Here is a 22,684-nt window from a genome sequence, read left to right on the forward strand (position 1 = left end):
TGGAATTATACGTGCCAAGTGGTTATCACAGTGCCCGCCACTGGCGGAAGATGAGACAATGTGGACGGCGAGGAAATGGGAGCATCGGCTGGAAACCAGGGCTGAAGATAGGATGCGGGGCGGGCAAGGGCACAGCGGAAAGGGTGGGCGAGGGATCCGTGTCCCAACTCGCCGGGTCGCAGCTCTGCCCTGCGAGCTTCCGCCGAGACCGCCCCCCGGGAAGCCGCGTTTCCTTCCTGCAGTCGCGGTACAGCATGGGGCACCGAGGGGCTCACGTACCCAGGAGCGCGCAGGCCTTCCCGAGGGCGTGCCCGCAGCGCGTTCCGCCCCGGAAACACGCCCACTGCCGCCTTGGCGGGCTTTCGAAACGTTCAGGTTTCCTAGCGTCCCGCTGCTTGGGAACTTATTTCTTGCCTGCCAAGCCCGCCTCCACCCGGGCGCGGCGGGACTCCTAGACCCGGCGCTGCGATGAAGAGGACCCGCGAGGAGGTGGATGCGACGCTGCAGATCGCCAAGCTGAACGCGGCCGAACTGCTGCCAGCGGTGCACTGCCTGGGCTTCGGCCCGGGGGCCAGCGGCGCTGCCGCCGGCGACTTCTGCCTGCTGGAGCTGGAGCCCACGCTGTGCCAGCAGCTGGAAGATGGACACAGGTGAGCCCTGGACACACCGCGCCCGCAGCCTCGGGCCGGCCACGTTATTTTCTAATCGGGGAAACTCGGGATGAGGAAACGGCCAGAGAGATGCACTGACTTGGCGGGGGGCTCATAGCCTGTTCCCGAGGAGTCCACGCCTCCGGTGGGCAGTCCAGTTAGCTGCACTGCGGTGATGAGTAGCACTGGTCCAGCTGACTTTGGGGACCTGTGTCAGCGGGAGCAGGTCAGGAAATACTAATACAACCTCAGTGAAGTTTTTGAAGAGTTACCGTTGATTACAGGGACTCTACAGGACACCGGTCATGGTCATTCTACCTTAAAATACAGTGGTGATATCCACTATTTATAGAATTCTTGCCTTCCACTTATATTTATTTTACTCAGACGATAGATAGGAAGTGTTGGGAATCAGCTTACAGACTTGGTAATTGGGTGAGACCCCCACCCACCCCAAAGCAAACTTGCTCAGTAGGGATCTGAAGCTGTTTCTAATTCCAGGTCAGAAACAAAGTTGCTGCAAGATGATTGATTAAAAGTCGAAGTTGAGGTAGTTTTTTTAAAGCAGTCTTGAGAAGTCTAGAGAATCGTTGTATCCCTCCACCCTGTGCAGTCCCAACTCCTGCAAAATAGGAAGCTCCAGCTTGATTCTCTTCTGCACAATTGGTCCTCCGACACCTATATTTTATTAGGCTATTTTTTCTCTTTTTTCTTAATGGAATCCTTTAGGCTGTCTTTCAATTTTCTAACTTTGCCCACCAAAGAGTTTTAGCGTAAACTGGCCATTCTTCAGATACTTACTATATACCTCAAAGTACCTTTAACGGAACTGAAAGAACTTCACTCGTCTGTTTCCATCCCAGCTCAGTTGGTGGAGAGTTGCGAAAGGAACTCAGGTGTGAGGGCTTTCTCTCGGTCCAGTTCTAGTTAATCCAGCTGGCAAAAACAAACAAACAAACAAAGGCCCTGGAAACGTGTGTTTTTAATTTTGGGGTGTAGGGAGGGATGGTATAAACAAAATATTTCAAAGTGGGGGTGGTGCAGTTAGACAAATAAATGTTAAAGACTAGGTACTTGGGCCTATCAAGCATTTATTAGCGCTGGGAATCTAAAAAACCTTTTATTCTTTTCACTTAAATGAAGACTTAGTCAAAAATAAATACACAGTCTGCTATTTCTGGTTTCTTATTATTTATTCAAAAGAAACGAGTTGCGCACAGGAGTATTAAATACTTTACAGACAAGGAAAACTGCTAGAACCAACTCCCCTGTCGTTGCCATCATCTTTGTCTTTAGTCCTTCCTTTTCCTCCCCTTCACCTTCATCCTTTCCCTCTTCCTTCTTTTTTCTTTATCTTTTTTTTGGGAAGAGGGTGGTGGGAACAGGGTCTCACTCTTGTTAGCCAGGCTGCAGTGGAGTGGCACAATCATGGCTCACTGCATGATGGTACCGTGACTACTCGGGCTCAGGTGATCCTCCCACCAGCTTCCTGAGTAGCTGAGACTTCAGATGTGCACCACCACACCCAGCCAACTTTAAAATTTTTCTTTTGTAGAGATGGGGTCTTGCTCTGTTTCTCAGGCTGGTCTCAAACTCCTGCTCTCAAGCAATCTTCTGGCCTCAGCCTCCTAAAGTGCTAGGATTACAGGCATGAGCCACGGTGTCCTTGCTTTTCTTCAACTGTGACAAAATCCCTTTGTCAAAGTCTTTGGTTTAGTCCAGTTTGTAAACATATCCTTTTCATATTTTTCATTCACCACTGCATCCTTTTTTTCATAAGGTCCCAATTTTTTGGCAACACAACTTATGGTTGGGCCAGGATGTGCTGTTTTGATTGTGAGGGAATACTCAGAACAAAACAAGGACGACACTTGGGTGGTACCAGGAGCAGCAGCTTGGCCTTTCTTGGGGAGCTTGTTAGAAATACAGGACCCTGGGTCCCATCCCAGACCCACTGAATCCCACTTTGCTTTTAAACAACATTCTCTAAGATGCCTGTGCATACATTTGAGAAGTACCACTTTAGCATGTTGTAGAAAATTTGACAGCTTGACTGAGGCTTCAAGATGCTTTGTCTTATGTTCTTTCCAGCAGTTTTCACAAAGATGCCATGTAGTGCCATTTGTCCTCTTGGCCTCTGTGGATCTGTCTTGTCCATCTTTAGTTATTTTTCCTTAATGAGGCTCTGGGTGGGCCGTCTGTGTGGCTCTCACTTAGCCCAATGCTTGCTGTGTGGAATCCATCATTGTGCTAGCAGGGGGCAGAGGCAGCATCAAAACTTAATTCTAAGTTCTGTAAGCCTAGAGGGTTTGAGAACTGTTTCTAATGAAAATGTCTACTGGAATGTCAATAAATTATGTATTTTTCCCCCATTTTGCTACAGTCTTGTGATTCGTGGCGATAAAGACGAGCAAGCTGTGCTGTGCAGTAAAGACAAAACATACGACTTGAAGATAGCAGACACTTCCAATATGTTGCTTTTCATTCCTGGTTGTAAAACTCCAGACCAGCTGAAGAAGGAAGATTCACACTGTAACATTATTCACACTGAGGTGCTCTTTTCTGTACTCTGATTTATAAAAGTCTGAGAATGAAAACAGATATGGTAATTTGGTCTTTAAAAACTTTACGTGGAAAATCTATCATCAGGGAGAATCTAAGAAGTTCTTTAAAGAAATTTGAATTTCTCAGCATTTTGCTTGTTTGTTGCTTGTTTGTTGGAGTCTTGTGAACTGGTTTGTTGGAGTCTTGTGAACTTGTCTGATTTTTCCTATTTTGATTTTCAAGTCCCAGACAATTTGATCTTTTTTCTATAATGTGCAAAGTTTGTTATTCAATGACTCATTCTAAAAATCCTACTTATTTTTAGTAGATTTTGCTGTGGATATGTTTTGAAAGGAGACTCCCTCAAACCATAACTGGTTCATTTGATAATATTTATGAGGAGGAGAAATGAAGAAATTTGAGCCAGGTGTGGTGGCTCACGCCTGTAATCCTAGCACTTTGGGAGGCCAAGGTGGGGAGATTGCCAGAGCTCAGGAGTTTGAGAGCAGTCTGGGCAACACAGTAAAACTCTGTCTCTACTAAAATACAAAAAATTAGCCAGGCGTGGTGGCATACACCTGTAATCCAAGCTACTTGGAAGGCTGAGGCAGGAGAATTGCTTGAACCCAGGAGGCAGAGGTTGCAGAGAGCTGAGATCATGCCACTGCACTCCAGCCTGGGCGATAGAGCGAGACTCTGTCTCCAGAAAAGAAATGAAGAAATTTGAGTTTTTGAAGGAAGTGTGTTTCTTAGCTTTGAAGTTGGTTTAGTTCATTAATATCCATCACCAAGTATAATAAATTTTTAATTATTTTGGAGAATATTGATGGCAGTAACCAAACAAATCTCCATTCTGTCTGTTACATATATAACAATCCAAGCATAGCCCTTATTTCTTTGAGAATGACTTTAGGCCAACTATATCCTTAAATACAGAGTTGGAGAGGAACGAAGGGAAAATGCTGGGAAGCTTCAGTGATTCATGTGATGTTACTAGAACAGAGGAACATCCAGTAAATACACTAGGTTGGTTTTTATAGGGTTTTAAGTCTTTCATTGTAATTAACTAAAAATATTGGCAGTTCATCCTATTGTAAAAAAGTAATTTTTCCATCACTTATGTGTTCTGTAGGTGTTTTTGTGAGGGCATAATAATGTCTATAAGAATCTTTGAGCTCTTGCTTGTTATGGAAATTCTATGTACTGAGATTGGCTAAAACTTCAGGATCTGCTAACCAAAGCCATAATCGTGATTGAAACTCAGATGCTTAAAGGGTTACATAAGAAATAGGCTGGGGTTGATAAATGGTGGTAGATACCCAGGAGTAACAGGGAGTGGTTGGGTCTGCAGCAAATGGCAAAGCACAATCCCCAAGTAGGTGGATGGCCACTACTCAGCTGCCTTGTGGGAAAGTAGGCCCAGCATTGCTAGACTTATTTTTTCCAAGTAATTCTTGAAATTTAGATTTTTGGGGTGAAATCTAATTTTTTTAATGTTGGTATCTAATTGAAACACTATGCCAAACCTCCCCTAGCACACAAAAGCATACCACAATATCTGTGTATTGGATGTAGCCAGAAGGCTGCCATTTTTTTGTTTTGCTTTGTTTTTCCTGAGATGATCATGAAACAGCAAACCACTTTTAACTATGGATAAAATCAGTCTGTCAGATTTGGTCCTTAAGCTCTTCTTTGGGAGGCCTTAGATTCAGCAACATCTCCTTCAGGCTCTAGGCCTCATCTTGTCAATCAAGCCTTATCCTAGTTTGAAAGTAGAAGCATCCCCTGTCCTTCCATTTCAGAGTTGGAGGGCATCCCAAAGGTAATCCAGTTTAGCCTTTTTTTTTCTTTTATGAAACACTTTTTTTTTTTTTTTGAGATGGAGTCTAGCTGTGTTGCCCAGGCTGGAGTGCAGTGGCCGGATCTCGGCTCACTGCAAGCTCCGCCTCCCAGGTTTAGGCCATTCTCCTGCCTCAGCCTCCCGAGTAGCTGGGACTACAGGTGCCCGCCACCTCGCCCGGCTAGATTTTTTTGTATTTTTTTAGTAGAGACGGGGTTTCACCATGTTAGCCAGGAGGGTCTCAATCTCCTGACCTCGTGATCCGCCTGTCTCGTCCTCCCAAAGTGCTGGGATTACAGGCTTGAGCCACCGCGCCCGGCCTGAAACACTTATTGAGCAACTACTCAGTGCTAGGAACTAGGCAAGTCCTGTAGGTGCAGGCAAGGATAACAGATACTCATCCATTCTCTGGCCTCTTATCAAATGGATTTTGAGTGGTAGGCTCTCACTATTTCACAAATCAAACAGAGGAATTAGCTGCAGTTCTAACCAGTACAAAGATCTTGCATTCAACAGAAATCTCTCCTTTAGCTTTTGCCTCATTTTGACATGAGCAACACACTCCCTCTTCCCTTTAACGTCCCTATTTGAAGACTATGATAATACCTTTTCTCTGTTTTCTGCTTTTTTTTTTTTTTTGCCTAAGTATATTCATTTTTAGTTGTTTCCACCTGGTTTGGAGAATTGTCACCATCCTGGTCATTTTTTCTGGGCATACTCTAGTTTTCAGAGTATATTTGAGATGTGACACTCAATTATTGATTCTTACAATGTTGACAGTATCTTATTAAGGGGATCTGAAAAGATGGTCTTGAGGATGCCCATCCATCTAGTCAAGATGGCTGGAAAAATACCTTCCTGATACAAAGCAGAATACCTTGGAGCTTCCTTTTCTCAGTACTTGTTGAGGGGGCAGATTAATAAGTTGGAATTTTATATGAAATTTTCCTTTAGAATGGCCCCTAAAAGGTTATGATATATTACAATTTCCAGATCTTTGGTTTTTCTAATAATTATTGGGAATTAAGAAGATGTAGACCTAAGTTAAAGAAGCTAAAGAAACTTTTGATGGAAAATCCGTATGAAGGACCTGACAGTCAAAAAGAGAAGGATTCAAATAGCTCAAAAGTAAGACTCTTATTTTCACTTTTTTTATTTGGAATTTAACAACTATAATCAGAGGCACTCAATGGTCACATTCTTTTTAAAATTTATGTTATATAGCTGTTAAATGCTTGTGTTAAAAAAAGTTACAAAATTTCAAGCATACCCCAAAACAGACAGAGTAGTATAATGACCCCCATATATTCATCATTCACTTGAACAATTAATGTCCTGTCAGTCTTGTTTCTTCTATCCCCTTTCTATCCTTCCATCTTTTTAATTTTTCTAGAGTATTTTAAGGCAGATCCTATATATCATAATGCCATTTATATAGCTAAAAGCTTCTCATATTCTTAACTTTGAAATAATAGTTTTTTAGAGGTAAAAAATTTTTTTATTTAATTAAAAATATGACTAGATGCTCTTGAGAGGGGCATAATGGAAGATATTCTTACTCCAGTGTCAAAATTAACTAATTCCTGAAAGTATGGAAAAATATAAACAAAGTAAAAAACAGTTTTAAAGTGTTTTTTTGTTTTTTTTTTTGAGATGGAGTCTTGCTTTGTTGCCCAGGCTGGAGTGCAGTGGTGGGATCTCGGCTCACTGCAAGCTCCGCCTCCCGGGTTTAGGCCATTCTCCTGCCTCAGCCTCCCGTGTAGCTGGGACTACAGGCGCCCGCCACCACGCCCGGCTAATTTTTTTGTATTTTCGGTAAAGATGGGGTTTCACCGTGTTCGCCCAGGATGGTCTCCATCTCCTGACCTCGTGATCTGCCCGCCTCGGCCTCCCAAAGTGCTGGGATTACAGGCGTGAGCCACTGCGCCCGGCCAGTTTTAAAGTTTTTAAAGTAAAAATGACAGAACTCTGCTGGTATATGAAGATCATGTTTATACTAGAAGTTCCCTTTTTTTCCAATGGGCTCTTCCTAAAACTTTTTTTGGTAACAGCTTTATTGAGATATATAATTCACATACCAAACAATTCACCAATTTTAAAGTGTGCAATTGAATACTTTTTAGTACATTCACAGAGTTGTGAAACCATTACCACCATCACGTTTAGAACATTTTTATAACCCCAGAAAGAAACCCTGTAGCCTTTAGCTGTCACCTTCCAGTACCACTTTCTTCTTTCCCCTTTCCCCTTAGCTCTAGGCTACCACTAATAAACTTTGTCTATATATATGCCTATTCTGGACATTTCATATAAATGGAATCATATAATATGTGGCCTTTTCTGACCGGCTTCTTTCACTTAGCCTAATCATTTCAAGGTTCATTTATGTTGTAGCATGTATCAGTGTTTTGTTTTGTTTTGTTTTGTTTGCAGATGGAGTTTTGCTCTTCTTGTCCAGGCTGGAGTGCAATGGCACAATCTTGGCTCACTGCAACCTCCACCTCCTGGGTTCAAGTGATTTTCCTGCCTCAGCCTTCCGAATAGCTGGGATTACAGGTGCACGCCACCATGCCCAGCTAATTTTTTACTTTTAGTAGAGATGGGGTTTCACCATGTTGGCCAGGCTAGTCTTGGGACTCCTGACCTCAGGTGATCTGCCCGCCTCAGCCTCCCAAAGTGGTGGGATAACAGGCATGAGCCACCACGCCCGGCTGCAGTGTTTTATTCCTTTTCTTGCTGAATAATATCTCATTTTACGGACATACCGATATTTTATTCATTCACTTGTCAGCTAATAGACATTTGTGTAACTTCTACTTCTTGGTTATTATGAATAATGCTTTTGTGAACATTCATGTACAAGTTTTTATGTGGACCTATGTTTTCATTTTTCTTGGGTATGTACCTAGGAGTGGAATTGATGGGTCATGTGGTGACTCTGTATAAGCTTTCAAGCTGCCATACTGTCTTCCAGAGTGGCTGCACTAGTTTCCATTGATGTTGAACACCTCACAGGCTTATTGACGATTTGTATATCTTTGGAGAAATGCCTATTCAGTTTCTTTGCCTGATTTTTAGTTATTTGTCTTTTTATTACTGAGTTGTAAGCAAATTCTTTAGATAGTCTAGATACTAGTCCTTTATCAGATATATTATTCGCAAATATTTTCTCCCATTTTGTGGGCTGTCTTTTGACTTTCTTGCTTTTTTTTATTGCAGTAAAATATACATAACATAAAATTTAACATTTTTGGGGTTGGGGGCAGTGGTTCACACCTGTAATCCCAGCAATTTAGGAGGCCAGGGTGGGAGTATTGCTTGAGCCCAGGAGTTTGGGACCATTCTGGGCAACACAGCAAGAACCTGTCTCTACAAAAAATTTAAAAATTAGCTGGGCATAGTTGCATACCTCTAGTCCCAGGATGAGGTGAGAGAATCACCTGAGCCTAGGAGGTTGGGGCTGCAAGTGAGCCATGATCACACCACTGCAGTCCAGCCTGGTGACAGCATGAGACCTTGTATTAAAAAAAAAAAAAAGAGGCCGGGCGGGGTGGTTCACGCCTGTAGTCCCAGCACTTTGGGGGACCAAGGCAGGCAGATCACCTGAGGCCGGCAGTTCGAGACCAGCCTGACCAACATGTAGAAACCCCGTCTCTACTAAAAATACAAAATTTGCCGGGCGTGGTGGCGCACGCTTATAATCCCAGCTACTCGGGAGGCTGAGGCAGGAGAATCACTTGAACCTGGGAGGTGCAGGTTGCAGTGAGCTGAGATCGTGCCATTCCACTCCAGCCTGGGCAACAAGAGCAAAACTCCATCTCAAAAAAAAAAAGAAAGAAAAAATAAAATTTACCATTTTAAAGTATACAGTTCAGTAGCATCAAGTACATTCATAGTGGTATGCAGTCTTTATCACCATCCATCTCTATAACTTTTTCATTTTCTCAAACTGCAACTCTGTGCTTGTTAAACAATAACTCCTGTTTCTGCGTCCCCTCAGCCCCTGGCAACCACCATTCTACTTCCTGTCTCTATGAATTTCACTGCTTTTAATACCTCAGATAAGGGGAATCATACAGTATTTGTCCTTTTGTGGTGATAATGTTTTGAAGTACAAAAGTTTATTATTTCGGTGATGTTCAGTTGATCTACTTTTTCTTTTGTTGCTTGGTTTTTGGTGTCATTTAACAAGCCATCACCAAATCCAGTGTCATGAAGATTTACCTCTTTGTTTTCTAAGATATACATTGATTTTGTGTAGAAATCATTATACATTAAGAAAAGAAACTGAGCTACTGCATAAATATTGCCTTAATCTGTTCATGTATTTATTCCCCAATATTCAGCAAGAAATCTAAAAACAAAATATTCTTCAAAGGTCTTGAAATATTTTTTTCTTTTTGCAGTATACGACTGAAGATTTGCTTGATCAAATTCAGGCAAGTGAGGAAGAAATAATGACCCAATTACAAGTTCTAAATGCCTGTGAGATTGGAGGTAGTGTTACTTACTACTATTATAACAATGATGACATTGGCCATCATAAAGGAGAGAAGTTTTTGGACATCTTCACCCTACTGCATATAGTTTATTTAATATTCTTTTGGGTTTAAGGATGGTGTCATTTGGGCCGGGCGCAGTGGCTTACGCCTGTAATCCTAGCACTTTGGGAAGCTGAGGCGGGTGGATCACTTGAGGCCAGGAGTTTGAGACCAGCCTGGCCAACGTGGTGAAACCCTGTCTCCATGAAAATACAAAATTAACTGGGTGTAGTGGGGCATGCCTGTAATTCCAGCTACTTGGGAGGCTGAGGCACGAGAGTTGCTTGAACCTGGGAGGCAAAGGTTGCAGAGAGCTGAGATGGTACCACTGTACTTTAGCTTGGGCATCAGAGTGAAACTCTGTCTAAAAAAAGAAAAGATGGTAATATTTGTCTTTCTCGTTGTGGGATAGAGACTATATGTGATCATCTTTACATGAGGTCAGTCTGCTACCAGTGACTTTAATCACACTTTGACTCCTTCCAATTTTTTTGAATTAAATGGTAAAGGAAGAACCATGTTTGATTAAGAAAGGTCCAGGCTGGGCGTGGTGGCTCAAACCTGTAATCCCAGCACTTTGGGAGGCCGAGGCTGGCCGATCACAAGGTCAGGAGTTCGAGACCAGCCTAGCCAACATGGTGAAACTCCATCTCTACTAAAAATACAAAAATTAACCAGGCGTGTTGGTGGGCGCCTGTAATCCCAGCTACTCGGGAGGCTGAGGCAGGAGAATCCCTTGAAACTGGAAGGCGGAGGTTGTAATGAGTGGAGATCGCATCACTGCCCTCCAGCCTGGGTGAAAGAGTGAAACTCCGTCAAATAAATAAATAAATAAAGTCCTTAGACATCAAATAGTCTAATCTTTTATTTTTTATAAATGGTAAGGAAACTAAGGCCTAGGAAGGGCAACTAACTTGTCCAGGGTACATGTGGAGTTAGTGACAGCATATGGCATATAACCCAGGTCCTTGAACTAGCAAAATTAATTTTTTTTTTTTTTGGATGGAGTCTCACTCTGTCACCCAGGCTGGAGTAAAGTGGCGTGATCTTGGCTCACTGCAGCCTCCGCCTCGTGGGTTCAAGTGATTCTCATGCCTCAACCTCCTGAGTAGCTGGGGTTACAGGCACGTGCCACCACATCCAGCTAATTTTTGTGTTTTTGGTAGAGATGGGGTTTTGCCATGTTGGCCAGGCTGGTCTTGAACCCCTCACTTCAGGTAATCCTCCTGCCTTGGCCTTCCAACGTGCTGGAATTACAGGTGTGAGCCATGGTGCCCGGCCCTAAAGCTTTTCTTTTTTTTTTTTTTTAAAAAAAAAAGGCAGATGAAACTATGCATTTTAATGCAGCCCTTTGCATTATTAACAGCATGGGGATGGATACAATTTCTGTAGGGGGATGCATAGATTACTTCTCGCTTTCTTCCTCAGTTTTACATCACACAATCCATTTTTTAAATGTTGCCTTTATGTTTTCAGAGTAAGACTAGAAACATTCTCCCTTAGAAATGGTGGATGTATACTTTTCTTTCTCTGGGGTGGTGGTCCTGCCATCAGTTATAAAATGGCATTTCATGGCCAGGCATAGTGGCTCATGCCTGTAGTCCCAGCCCTTTTGAGGCCGAGGCAAGTGGACCACCTGAGGTCAGGAATTCGAGACCAGCCTGGCCAACATGGCAAAACCCTGTCTAGTAAAAATACAAAAAACTTGGCTGGGCATGTTGGCGCATGCCTATAGTCCCAGCTACTCAGGAGGCTAAGGCAGGAGAATCACTTGAACCCGGGAGGTGGAGGTTGCAGTGAGCTGAGATCATGCCACTACACTCCACGCTGGGCAACAGAGTGAGACTCCATCACAAATAAATAATAAATAAATAAAATGGCATGTCATAATCTCTCACAGGAATAGGAAAGGGATCTTTATGATGCCCAGCCCTTAACTTGGCCCTCATCCACCTTGTACCTCAGAGTCTATCATCTCTTTGGTGAGCTGGACTTCTTTATGAGTATAGAAATGCCTCTGCAGGATAGCTGTGATGAGAGTTATAACCATGGTAGTGCAGCACAGCAAAGATGATCATGAATAGTGAACCTATGACCTTTACCTCATTTGTATGATACTCTAATGAAATGACTGTACCAACTGCAGATTTCCTAATTTCTGTTTAGAATGACAAGATTATTGTGAGATAGTTGAATGTCAAAGCACTGGAGAGAAGGGTGCCATGCTATGTGCCTTTAATATCCCAGCTACTCTGTAGGCTGAGGCAGGAGGATCATTTGAGCACAGGAGTTTAAGACCAGCTTGGGCAAGAGTAAGACCCCATTTCTAAGGAAAAAAAAAAAAAAAAAAAAAGAAGAAGAAAGAAAGCACTTGAGAAAAGCTAGTCATATGTAAAGTACTCTTGAAAAACAACTTGATCTCCCTGAAGATACAATTTAAAATGATTGGGAGAAAAGCTTAAGAAGAAGCACTGTTTACAGAAAGTGAATAGTTGTTTTTTTTTTTTTTTTGAGACAGTCTCACCATTGCCCAGGCTGGAGTGCAGTGGTGTAATCGTGGCTCACTGCAACCTTGGCCTCCCAGGTTCAAGCAATTCTCATACCTCAGCCTCCTGAGCAGCTGGGATTATAGGTGTGTGCCACCGTGCCCAGCTAAGTTTTTGTATTTTTAGTAGACATGGGGTTTCACTGTGTTGGCCAGGCTGGTCTCAAACTCCTGGCCTCAGGATCCCAAAGTGCTGGGATTACAGGAGTGAGCCAGCACACCCAGCCTATTGTCTCATTTTTGCAGTAGGCAAGAGTATGCTGTGACTTTATCAATCTATTAGCTAGTTTACATAAAATGTTCTTTGGGCCAGGCACAGTGGCTCATGCCTGTAATCCCAGCATTTTGGGAGGCCGAGGTGGGCTGCTCATGTGAGGTCGAAAGTTCAAGACCAGCCTGGCCAACATGGTAGACCCCTGTTTGTACTAAAAATACAAAAATTAGCCAGGCATGATAGTGCATGCCTGTAGTCCCAGCTACTTCGGAGGTTGAGATGGGAGAATTGCTTGAACTCAGGAGGCGGAGGTTGTAATGAGCTGAGATCACGCTACTGTACTCCAGCTTGGGTGACAGAGTTGAGACCCTGCCTTAAAAAAAAAAGTTCTTTGGTAAATATAACTTATGCAATTTGTAGGTTATTGGAGGATTCTTGAATTTGATTATGAGATGAAACTTCTGAATCATGTAACTCAGCTTGTGGATTCTGAATCATGGTCTTTTAGCAAAGTTCCTTTGAATACATGCCTTCAGGAACTTGGACCATTGGAGCCAGAGTAAGTATTTTAATTTCTTGTCTATCCAGATTTCCTTAAGGGGAAGGGAGTTCTTTTATAGATTGGAATTAAACCCAGGGCATAAACTATAATAGTTATATTTTGATATCTTTGAGAAATGTTTAAAATTACAACCAAAGAAGATTTGGGAATTTTGGTCACTGGGGTGAATACATATGCATTATCTTGTTTGTTTTTGGCCATAAAAATATAAAGAAATAGGCCAGGCGCAGTGGCTTATGCCTGTAATTCCAGCACTTTGGAAGGACAAGGTGGGTGGATCACGAGGTCGGGAGATCGAGACTGTCCTGGCCAACATCGTGACACCCAGTCTCTACTAAAAAATACAAAAATTAGCTGGGCGTACTGGTGCTTGCCTGTAGTCCCAGCTGCTTGGGAGGCCGAGGCAGGAGAATTGCTTGAACTCCAGAAGTGGAAGTTGCAGTGAGCCGAGATCGTACTACTGCACTCTCAAAAAAAAAAATAAATAAATAAATAATAATAAATAAAGTAAGGAAATAATATGTTTGAGCTATTTTATAATAATAAATGTAAATAAATAAATAAATATAATTATTTATATAATAATAAATATAAAATAATAATATTATTTTATAATAATAAATGCTTACATAATTGATGTTAAAATGTTTAGCATGGGGCCTGGCACATAGTAGCTACTCAGTATATTTTAGTTCCTACTTTAAATAAAATATTATTTGGCAACCAAAATCACTTAGTATTTGAAATATCAAATTTCTTTCTTAATTTTGAGTTGGCAGTGGAGTTAAAATATAGTGCATAAAAATACTTATAACTTTTCAAATGGGTGTTTTAAATTTTTCAGGGAAATGATAGAACACTGTCTTAAATGTTATGGGAAGAAATATGTAGATGAAGGTAAGATTTGGAAAATATTCTCATTTAACTCTTATATGTTAAAACTGGCATACCTTTCTAAAGCCTGTTGGTGTTAAAAATAAGAACTCTGGCTGGGTGCAGTGGCTCACACCTATAATCCCAGCACTTTGGGAGGCTGAGGTGGGTGGATCACTTGAGCCCAGGATTTCGACACCAGCTTGGAGAACATGATAAAACGCTGTCTCCACAAAAAAATACAAAAATTAGCTGGGTGTGGCAGCACAGGCCTGTAGTCCCAGCTACTCAGGAATCTGAGGTGGGAAGATCACCTGAGCCTGGGAAGGTCAAGGCTACAGTGAGCCTTGATTGTGCCACTGCTCTCTGGCCTGGGCGAGAGTGAGACCTTCTCAAAAAAAAAAAAAAAAAAAAAAAAAAAAAGGCCGGCACAGTGGCTCACGCCTGTAATCCCAGCCCTTTGGAAGGCCAAGGTGGGCAGATCACCTGAGGTGTGAGAAGTTCGAGACAAGCCTGGCCAACATGGTGAAAAACCATCTCTACTAAAAATAAAAAAAATTAGCTAGGCGTGGTGGCGCACACCTGTAATCCCAGCTTCTTGGGAGGCTGGGACAGGATAATCACTTGAACCCAGGAGGTGGAGGTTGCAGTGAGCCAAGATCACACCCAGGCTGGAGTGCATTGGCGTGATAGATAGAGCGAGACTCTATCTCAAAAACAAAAAAACAAAAAAAAACGAACTACAGGGTTGTGGAAGTGAGTTTAGGTGTATAATTCCTTTCAAGAAACTGCAGTAAAAAAAGGAAATGTTAGTATAGTATTTAATTATAAGATGATAATTTGAAACTATCTGATACCTTTTCCTTAGGCGAAGTTTATTTTGAGTTGGATGCTGATAAAATATGCAGAGCAACAGCACAAATGCTACTTCAGAATGCAGTGAAATTCAATCTCGCTGAGTTTCAAGAAGTATGGCAGCAGAGTGTTCCTGAAGGAATGATAACTAGTCTTGATCAGCTTAAGGTAATAGCAATAGACATTTCCACCTTACTTCAACAGTTGATTAATTACTAGGTGAATGATACTTGAGTTGGAGCTGAATTTGGAACCAATTTCTTTTCCTAGACACCCATTAGGAGTGCATGTACATCCAATCCATCACATAGTCCTTAAAACCCAATAAAGTATTGGAGTATACTTAACATATTATAAACTACACCTTTTAAATATTTTTAATAATTTTAGTAAGTTGCTGTCACTACAATACAGTTTTAGAACATATCTATCACCTCTGTAAGATTGCTTGGGTCCATTTCCTCTTAATCCCTCTTCCTACTCAGGTATCTTATTTTGTTCCATTTCTCACTATTTGTAGCACCCCCTCCTAGTCCAGACTACCTTGATTTTCTGCCTCTAAACAGCAATAGCATCCCTAGGCAGGCCCCTTGCACTTTTACTTTTGCTCCCTTCCAATCCGTTCTCTGTGGTGCTACTAGAATGATCTTTTAAAAATGCCAGTCAGACCAAGTGTGGTGGCTCACGCCTGTAATCCCAGCACTTTGAGAGGCCAAGGCAGGCAGACCACCTGAGGTCAGGAGTTCAAGACCAGCCTGGTCAACATGGCCAAAGCCCGTCTCTACTAAGCATACAAAAATTAGCCAGGTGTGGTGGCGGGCACCTGTAATCCCAGTTACTCGAGAGGCTGAGGCAGGAGAATCCCTTGAACCTGGGAGGCGGGGGCTGCAGTGAGCCGAGTTTATGCCAGTGTGCTCTAGCCTGGGTGACAGCGAGACTCTGTCTCAAAAAAAAAAAAAAAAAAAAAGTAATAAATAAATAAATGCCAGTCAGATCAGATGAATGTCCTGCTTAAATCACTTTATTTATTTAGTTAGTTTTGATACTGAGTCTCATTCAGTGGCTCAATCTCAGCTCACTGCAACCCCCGCCTCCTGGGTTCCAGGGATTCTCCTGCCTCAGGCTCCCAAGTAGCTGGGATTACAGGCACCCACCACCACACCCAGCTAATTTTTGTATGTTTGGTAGAGAGGGTTTCGCCATGTTGGTCAGGCTGGTCTCGAACTCCTGACCTCAGGAGGTTCGCCCACCTTGGCCTCCCAAAGTGCTGGGATTATAGGGGTGAGCCACTGCACCTGGCCTTAAATCAGTTTAATGGTTGCCTATTGCACTCAGGATTGAAAAAACTCAGAATTCATGTCTTGGCCTATAAAGGCCCTTCAGGATCACCTTCATAGCTTCATCTCTGGCTACTTTCCCTTCTGCTCACTGCATACCAGCCCTCTTTCAGGTTTTCAAGATCATCAAGCTCTCACCTACCTTAGGACCTTCAAACAAAGCTTTTTGTTCTAGAATGATACTCTAATTTCATCTGGTCACCTCCTGCTCATCTGAGTCACTTCATCAAGGAGGCCTTCCTTCATTCTCCGCTTGAAGCAAAGGCCTCTGATTTTACTGTTCGATAGCACGCTATGCTTTCCTTCACGGCACTCTCCCCTTAGCTTGGAAAAATGTTTATGTGGTTCACCGCTCTCTACTTTGATGGCATTTTGTTTGCTGTTGCTTGCTAGTATGTAGCATACTGCTTGGCATGTGGCGTATACTCGGTAAATATACCGTTAGTTAAATGTAAAGATTTGCTTGGTATTTATGGAGTTCTATGTCGAGGCACCATGCTAGGTGCTCAGGAGAAAATGTCATACAAGGTGTCATCATGGTGCTTAGCCTGGGGACTCGCAATGGGGTATGGACACATATTACATGCATAAATCTGTTCTTACAATGCAGAGTGATCTACGCCACGGGAAAGGCGTGCACACGATGTTATGAGAGCAAAGAAAAGGGGCTTAGCTATCAGACTGGTCAATCATGGGTGACTTTCTGAAGGAACAGACGTTTTAGCTGCTGAGTGGAAAGATGAACTGTTGCTCTCTAGATGGTAGGAAGGCCAGAGGTGGAAATCTGGGACAGCATGGCAAAGTTGGGGGGCAAATAAAAACTGAGGCACTGTTGTAGGGATGCATGGGCTGGAGTAAAGGATGCTTGTGAGGTAAGGACACTATGGACTGCGCTAAGGAATTTCAACTCTATCTAGAAAGCTCTTTGAGGCCACTGAGTGACGTTAATTAGAGGGGTTACCTCATTAGAAACGCATCAGTTTGGCCTTTTGAAAAGAATACTATGACAGTAAAGAAGATGGACAGATGGAAGGTTGGTTAGATTTGAAAAAGGATTACTGTGCAGGCTGTCAACACATATGTTCCCAACTAAGAGAGTACTGGTCAAAGAGATAGGTAATGGGGGAATGGATAGAGGAATCCTGAAGTCTTAACATCTATTACATAGACTTCAGTGACCACATAGGTATGGTGTTTGACTAATGGAATCAAAGCTGATGCCTAGGTTTCCTGTTTTCCTAGGATAGTGGAACTAGAGCAGGTTTGGATGATAAACGAGTTCATGTATAGATTTGGATACAGAGGTCTGGGACTCAAAAGAGACATCTGAGCTGAAGATATAAATATTATAGTCATTAGCAAGTAAGTGGTGGCTTAGGCTACAGGTTTAGATGAGGTTACTCAGTAGAGTGACAGTGAAGCAAGTAGAGTGGTTGGGATGGAAGCCTCAGGGAGCTACAACATCAAGTTATGAGGAAAATAAGACTGTGATGTCAGGGATGGAGAGAGATTTAAAGAAGAAGGAGTAATCAACAGTAATGAAGAAAATAGAGGGCTAGGGACTGGGCAAAGTGGCTCACACCTGTAATCCCAGCACTTTGGGAGGCTGAGGAGGGTGGATCACTTGAGGCCAGGAGTTCAAGACCAGCCTGACCTACATGGTGAAACCCCTTCTCTACTAAAAATATAAAAATTAGCTGGACGTGGTGGCCTGTACCTGTAGTCACAGCTACTCAGGAGGTGGAGTCAGGAGACTCTCTTGAACCCAGGAGGCAGAGGTTGCAGTGAGCCAAGACTGCGCCACTGCACTCCAGCCTGGGTGACAGAGCAAGACTCTGTCTCAAAAAGAAAATAGAAGGCTAACACGATGAATCCAAGAAAAGGGCCCACTGGATTTGGCAATGACAGGTTACTGGTGACCTTTAGAACCAGAGCTATCTTGATAAACTACTGGTGGTAGAAGCCAGATTGCAGAGGAGGAAAGAAGTCACTGCTTAAAGGAGCTCTTTGTATGAAAAAGGCTGTTGTAAATCTCTGGATAGTTTAAGTTCCATGTAGCTGACATTTTGAATATCTTGAGCTAAGCTAAACCTAAAGGTAAAAGAATGAGTCATGTTTAAACATTACAACATTACTTTAACTGCTGTGTTTCTTCTCATTTCTTGTAGGGTTTAGCGCTGGTGGATAGACACTCGAGACCAGAAATCATATCTTTGCTGAAAGTAGATGATTTACCTGAGGATAATCAGGAACGTTTTAATAGCCTTTTCTCTCTAAGGGAGAAGTGGACAGAAGAAGATATTGCCCCATATATTCAGTAAGTAATTTATTAAAGACGGATTTTGAGGGTTGTTTTTACGGTGAGTGGCACAGCATTTTAGATTTATGATTGGAACACAATTTTCTTGAGTATTCCCTGAGGATACTGCTTCCCTAGAAACTCTTAGGTGGTGGCTGTCTTCTCTGTCCTCCACAATTATTGCTTCTGGAGGTGGAGTATGTGTTATCTCTGCTCCTCACTATTGCTTCTAAAACCACTTCTTTGCTCTCATTCCTGGAAAACTGTCCCCTTTGAGGGACAAAATATATATCCCACTATGACTCTAAGGCCAACACCCCTCTCTGATTGCCACCTCATGCCTTACTTTATTTAACATTTTGGGAGAGGCCAGATTGCAGTAGAACACGTTAGCCCCAAAGTTACTTCTTACAAAATCTTGAGTCCCCTCATGCTTGAAATCAACTAACACTACAACTTTGTCACTGTGTCACACCTCTCAGGTGTTCTTTCTTCTCTTTACCCAGCTCGAATCCCGTGGCCAATCTTCTTAGCTCTTACTGTCTACACTTTACTCCTGTGGCCCTCTCTCCCTCTTGCCATATCTGTCTGGCAAAAAGCTAAAAAGATTAAACCCAACTTTCTGCTTACTCTGTGCCTACACATGGCCAGCTAAAACTTTCTGGAGAATACTACACAATGAAGCTGCCAGTCTTGCTTAAGAACCTAGTGGTACTTAGAACAGCCCCTCGCCAGGCATGATTTCCTCATGGAACTTCTCTACCCTTGGAGCTTCTTCTACATCTTCTTTTCCTTTTTCATACCAGCAGTACCCTCTGTTTCCTTTTATGATCTTATTTGTTTCAGAACATAGAAGCAGTGCTTCCAGAACAACCTTCTTTCTCACTGCCAAATCAGCCAACCTCCTCATGTGTACACCTACTTCCTTTGCAGTCCTGTGTAGTGTATGAATTTTCCATGCTCCTAAGGCCAGTCTTTCTGCAGTAGGTCCATCTCCTCTGCCTTCTTAAAGACTTGGATCCTCGAGTTACCCCTTTCACCCCTTGTGTTATTATGTCTCCCTCTTCTGGATCAACCCCACCAGCATACAAAATTCTGTAATATTGCCCATCTTGAAAGACAACAATAGCAACCTATTGGACCCCATGTCCTTTGCTCTCCTTCATAAGAAAATGTCTTTTACAAGTTTCCTATACTCACTCTATGCTTTTCACCTCCCATTCTTTCCTTTACTCAATGACATCTTCTTAATCCAATGACATCCGTCTTTCTACACTCAATGCTTAATCATTTGTCCTTGATTACTTGACTTAGCACTATTTGACAGTGTCTGCTTCCTCCTACTTGAAACACAAGTTTCTCCCCTCTTCCTTGGATGAGAGGGGAGAAAACCATCTCTTTTGTTGATGTCTCCCTTTCCTTCTCAATCTTTAAATGTTGGAGTGCTCCGGGTCTATTTTTCGGCCATCTTCTCTTCTGTTTATACTTTTCCTTTGGTGCCCTCATCTAGGCCTGGAAACAAATTTAACGACTTCCTAATTTCATCTTCATACTTGCCCTTTTCCCTGAAGTCCAGATTCCTATATCTAGTTGCCTAATTCACCTTTCCAGTTGGAATATCCAATAGGAATTTCAAGCTTAACATGTTCATAACAGAATCGTTGCTTCTCCCTCGGCCTTACCCCGCTTCATCAATATAGTTAACAGCACCACTACTAATCCAGTTACTTAAACCAAAGTCTAGGAATCATCCCTATCCTTTCCTTCCCCTACCTTCTGGTTCAAACTATGAGCAAACCCTGATGGATCATATTGTACCTGCCTCTGAATTGCTCTCCCCGTTCTATTTTTGCCCCCTTCCCCTTTTTCCTTCTTATACTGTTTAAATATTCAAGTGACAATATAATGAAACCAGCTTCCATAATCAACTCATTGGCTCCTTTATTTATTTATTTATTTATTTATTTGAGACGGCGTCTCACTCTGTTGCCCAGGTTGGAGTGCAGTGGTGTGATCTTGGCTCACTGCAAACTCTGCCTCCTGAGTTCAAGCGATTCTCCTGCCTTAGCCTCCCGAGTAGCTGGGACTACTGGCGTGCACTACTGTACCCAGCTAATTTTTGTGTTTTTAGTAGAGACAGGGTTTCACTATGTTGGCCCGGCTGGTCTCAAACTCCTGACCTCAAGTAATCTGCCTACTTTGGCCTCCTAAAGTGCTGGCATTACAGGCGTGAGCTACCGTGCCCGGCCACCTCCATTATTTAAAACTTACATCATGTTGTACTTTTCCATTAATTAAAACACTCTTAGTGTTTTAATTATGTAATCTTCCCATTACATGTAGAATTAAGTCACAATTCTTTTTCCCTGTGCTTCAAGGTTCTACACGATCTAGCTATTGCCCCTTCTCCAGCTCATGTCCTCCTATTCCTCCCTCTCCTCGTTATGTTCCAGTCATAATCTTCTTCTCTTTGAGGTACAGAAGAGGAAACCAAAGTTCAGGAAGCATTGGTAACCTAGACACGTTCACACAGGTACCCTGTATCCAGGTTCTCTGACTCTAGGCCCTGCTGTATAGGCCTCACTACTGCTTGTATTTCTAATTTAGAGGCTGTGTGATATAATAGAAATAGCATAGACTTTGAAGTTATACAAACCTGGTGGCAGAATTTGACTCTGTCATTTATTACTTGTCTGAGCCATAGTTCCTTATATCTAACATACGGTGAAATAATACATTACTCCTAGTTTTTGTTTTTTGCTTTTTTTTGGTTTTTTGAGACGGAGTCTCACAGCGTCGCCCAGGCTGGTGTAGTGGCGCAATCTCCGCTCACTGCAACCTCCGCCTCCTGGGTTGAAGCAATTCTCCTGCCCCAGCCTCCCAAGTAGCTGGAATTACAGGCACCCACCACCACGCCCTGCTATTTTTTTTTCTCTTTTTAGTAGAGACAGGGTTTCACTATGTTGGCCAGGCTGTTCTTGAACTCCTGACCTTGTGATCTGCCCACATCGGCCTCCCAAAGTGCTGGGATTACAGGCATGAGCCACCCACCTGGCCTACTCCTACTTTTATTGTGTGGGTTAAATGAGATAATACATGTAATGTACTTAATTTAATTAAAACTTAGAACCACTTCCCACCCTATCTCTCCCACAAACATCTACACTTATGTTTGTTGAGAAGACAGATTCGGGGGAGAGAGATAAAATATGTACATAATACTGTATCATAATATGTTGCCTAAAATATTCTTTTTTTTTTTTTTTTTATTGTTCCTACAGAGATTTGTGTGGAGAGAAGCAGACCATAGGTGCATTACTCACTAAATATTCTCGTTCTTCGATGCAAAATGGTGTTAAAGTATATAATTCGAGAAGACCCATTTCTTAAAAGAACAACAGTTTTTCCTTCGGGACTCAAGTTGCTTTATAAAGTTGCTGGATACAAGAAAAATAACTTGTACTTTTATATCTGACTTTTAAAAACCTAGTTTTCTAAGGCCTTTTCCTCCTCATGTTAAGCATTTTGAAACTACTGTTGTTATTTCTTAAATGTTATAGGATGTAGCTTTCAAATTATATTTGTACTATGTACACAGTGTAAACAAGGACAAAAGAAAGTATTGTTTCCTATGTTATGTCTGAGGTCTCTGTGATTTATTTAAAGTTTGGCTTTTTATTTTTAAAGTGTCATTTCTTTATTTAGGATTTGATGTTCTAATCATTAATACATTTTAAGTTTTCCAGAGAACTAAATAGTAATAGTTTCATAGAAGAGAATTCTTTATTCACTTAAATATCATTTCTCAAGTGAGTGAGTTCCCCTCTACTTTTACCCTTCTACCCAAACTGGAAGCCACTAGGTGCTATCAATTATTTATATTCGTTGTTTACATCCATGAAATTGGCTGAATAATTACTCCTCTGCCTGGCGTAGACATGCACTTTGGGGAAAAAATGGGTTTATCATCCTATAATGAAGAATACTGGCACAGGCAGTGCTCACTCGAAAACTTCAAGTAATTTCTAGTTGGTTTTGGAATGCTTGTTAAAGTTCCTTTATAGCTTTATTTTCCTGATTTGTTTTGGTTTAGATCAAAGTGCAAATTAATTTTAACTTAGCTAATGAACTGGTCACCAGGACAGTTGGAGGGGGTACAGGCCAAGGTTAAATGGTCCAAGTTTCAAAAATGTTAATGGATAATCCATAATTAATTAAACAAGGTTTAACTGTTACTGAAGTTTACAAGTTTTTATTGTCACGAACATGAAATACAAACACAATGGCTTTGAAATGTCTTTTAATAAATGTTTCTGCATTTATATGGATTATATGATATATATACATACACAGTATATCGATGTGTAGTCTATTTATTTATTTGTTTTGAGATGGAGTCTCGCTTTGTCGCCCAGGCTGGAGTG

General features: G+C 42.0%; 1 protein-coding gene across 2 annotated transcripts; it reads left to right on the forward strand.

Annotated features, from left to right (window-relative positions):
* The first annotated feature begins 371 nt into the window (after nt 1-371).
* On the forward strand, nt 372-22,596 carry LOC105468524 (DNA replication and sister chromatid cohesion 1). 2 transcript variants are annotated; one of them, XM_011718742.3, is made up of 9 exons: nt 372-650; nt 3,034-3,202; nt 6,028-6,162; nt 9,441-9,531; nt 12,755-12,893; nt 13,741-13,793; nt 14,638-14,792; nt 18,130-18,278; nt 21,542-22,593. In XM_011718742.3, exons 1-9 carry the CDS (start codon nt 469-471, stop codon nt 21,648-21,650), a joined length of 1,182 nt encoding a protein of 393 aa, XP_011717044.1. In that variant the 5' UTR covers nt 372-468; the 3' UTR covers nt 21,651-22,593. The 2 variants fall into 2 exon arrangements, with proteins under 2 accessions (XP_011717044.1, XP_070923986.1); XM_071067885.1 differs by lacking the exons at nt 12,755-12,893; nt 13,741-13,793 and having other exon boundaries at nt 21,542-22,596.
* Nucleotides 22,597-22,684: the final 88 nt, after the last annotated feature.

Source organism: Macaca nemestrina, chromosome 8 (genome assembly GCF_043159975.1).
Source record: "Macaca nemestrina isolate mMacNem1 chromosome 8, mMacNem.hap1, whole genome shotgun sequence".
Classification (NCBI taxonomy): Eukaryota; Metazoa; Chordata; class Mammalia; order Primates; family Cercopithecidae; genus Macaca; species Macaca nemestrina.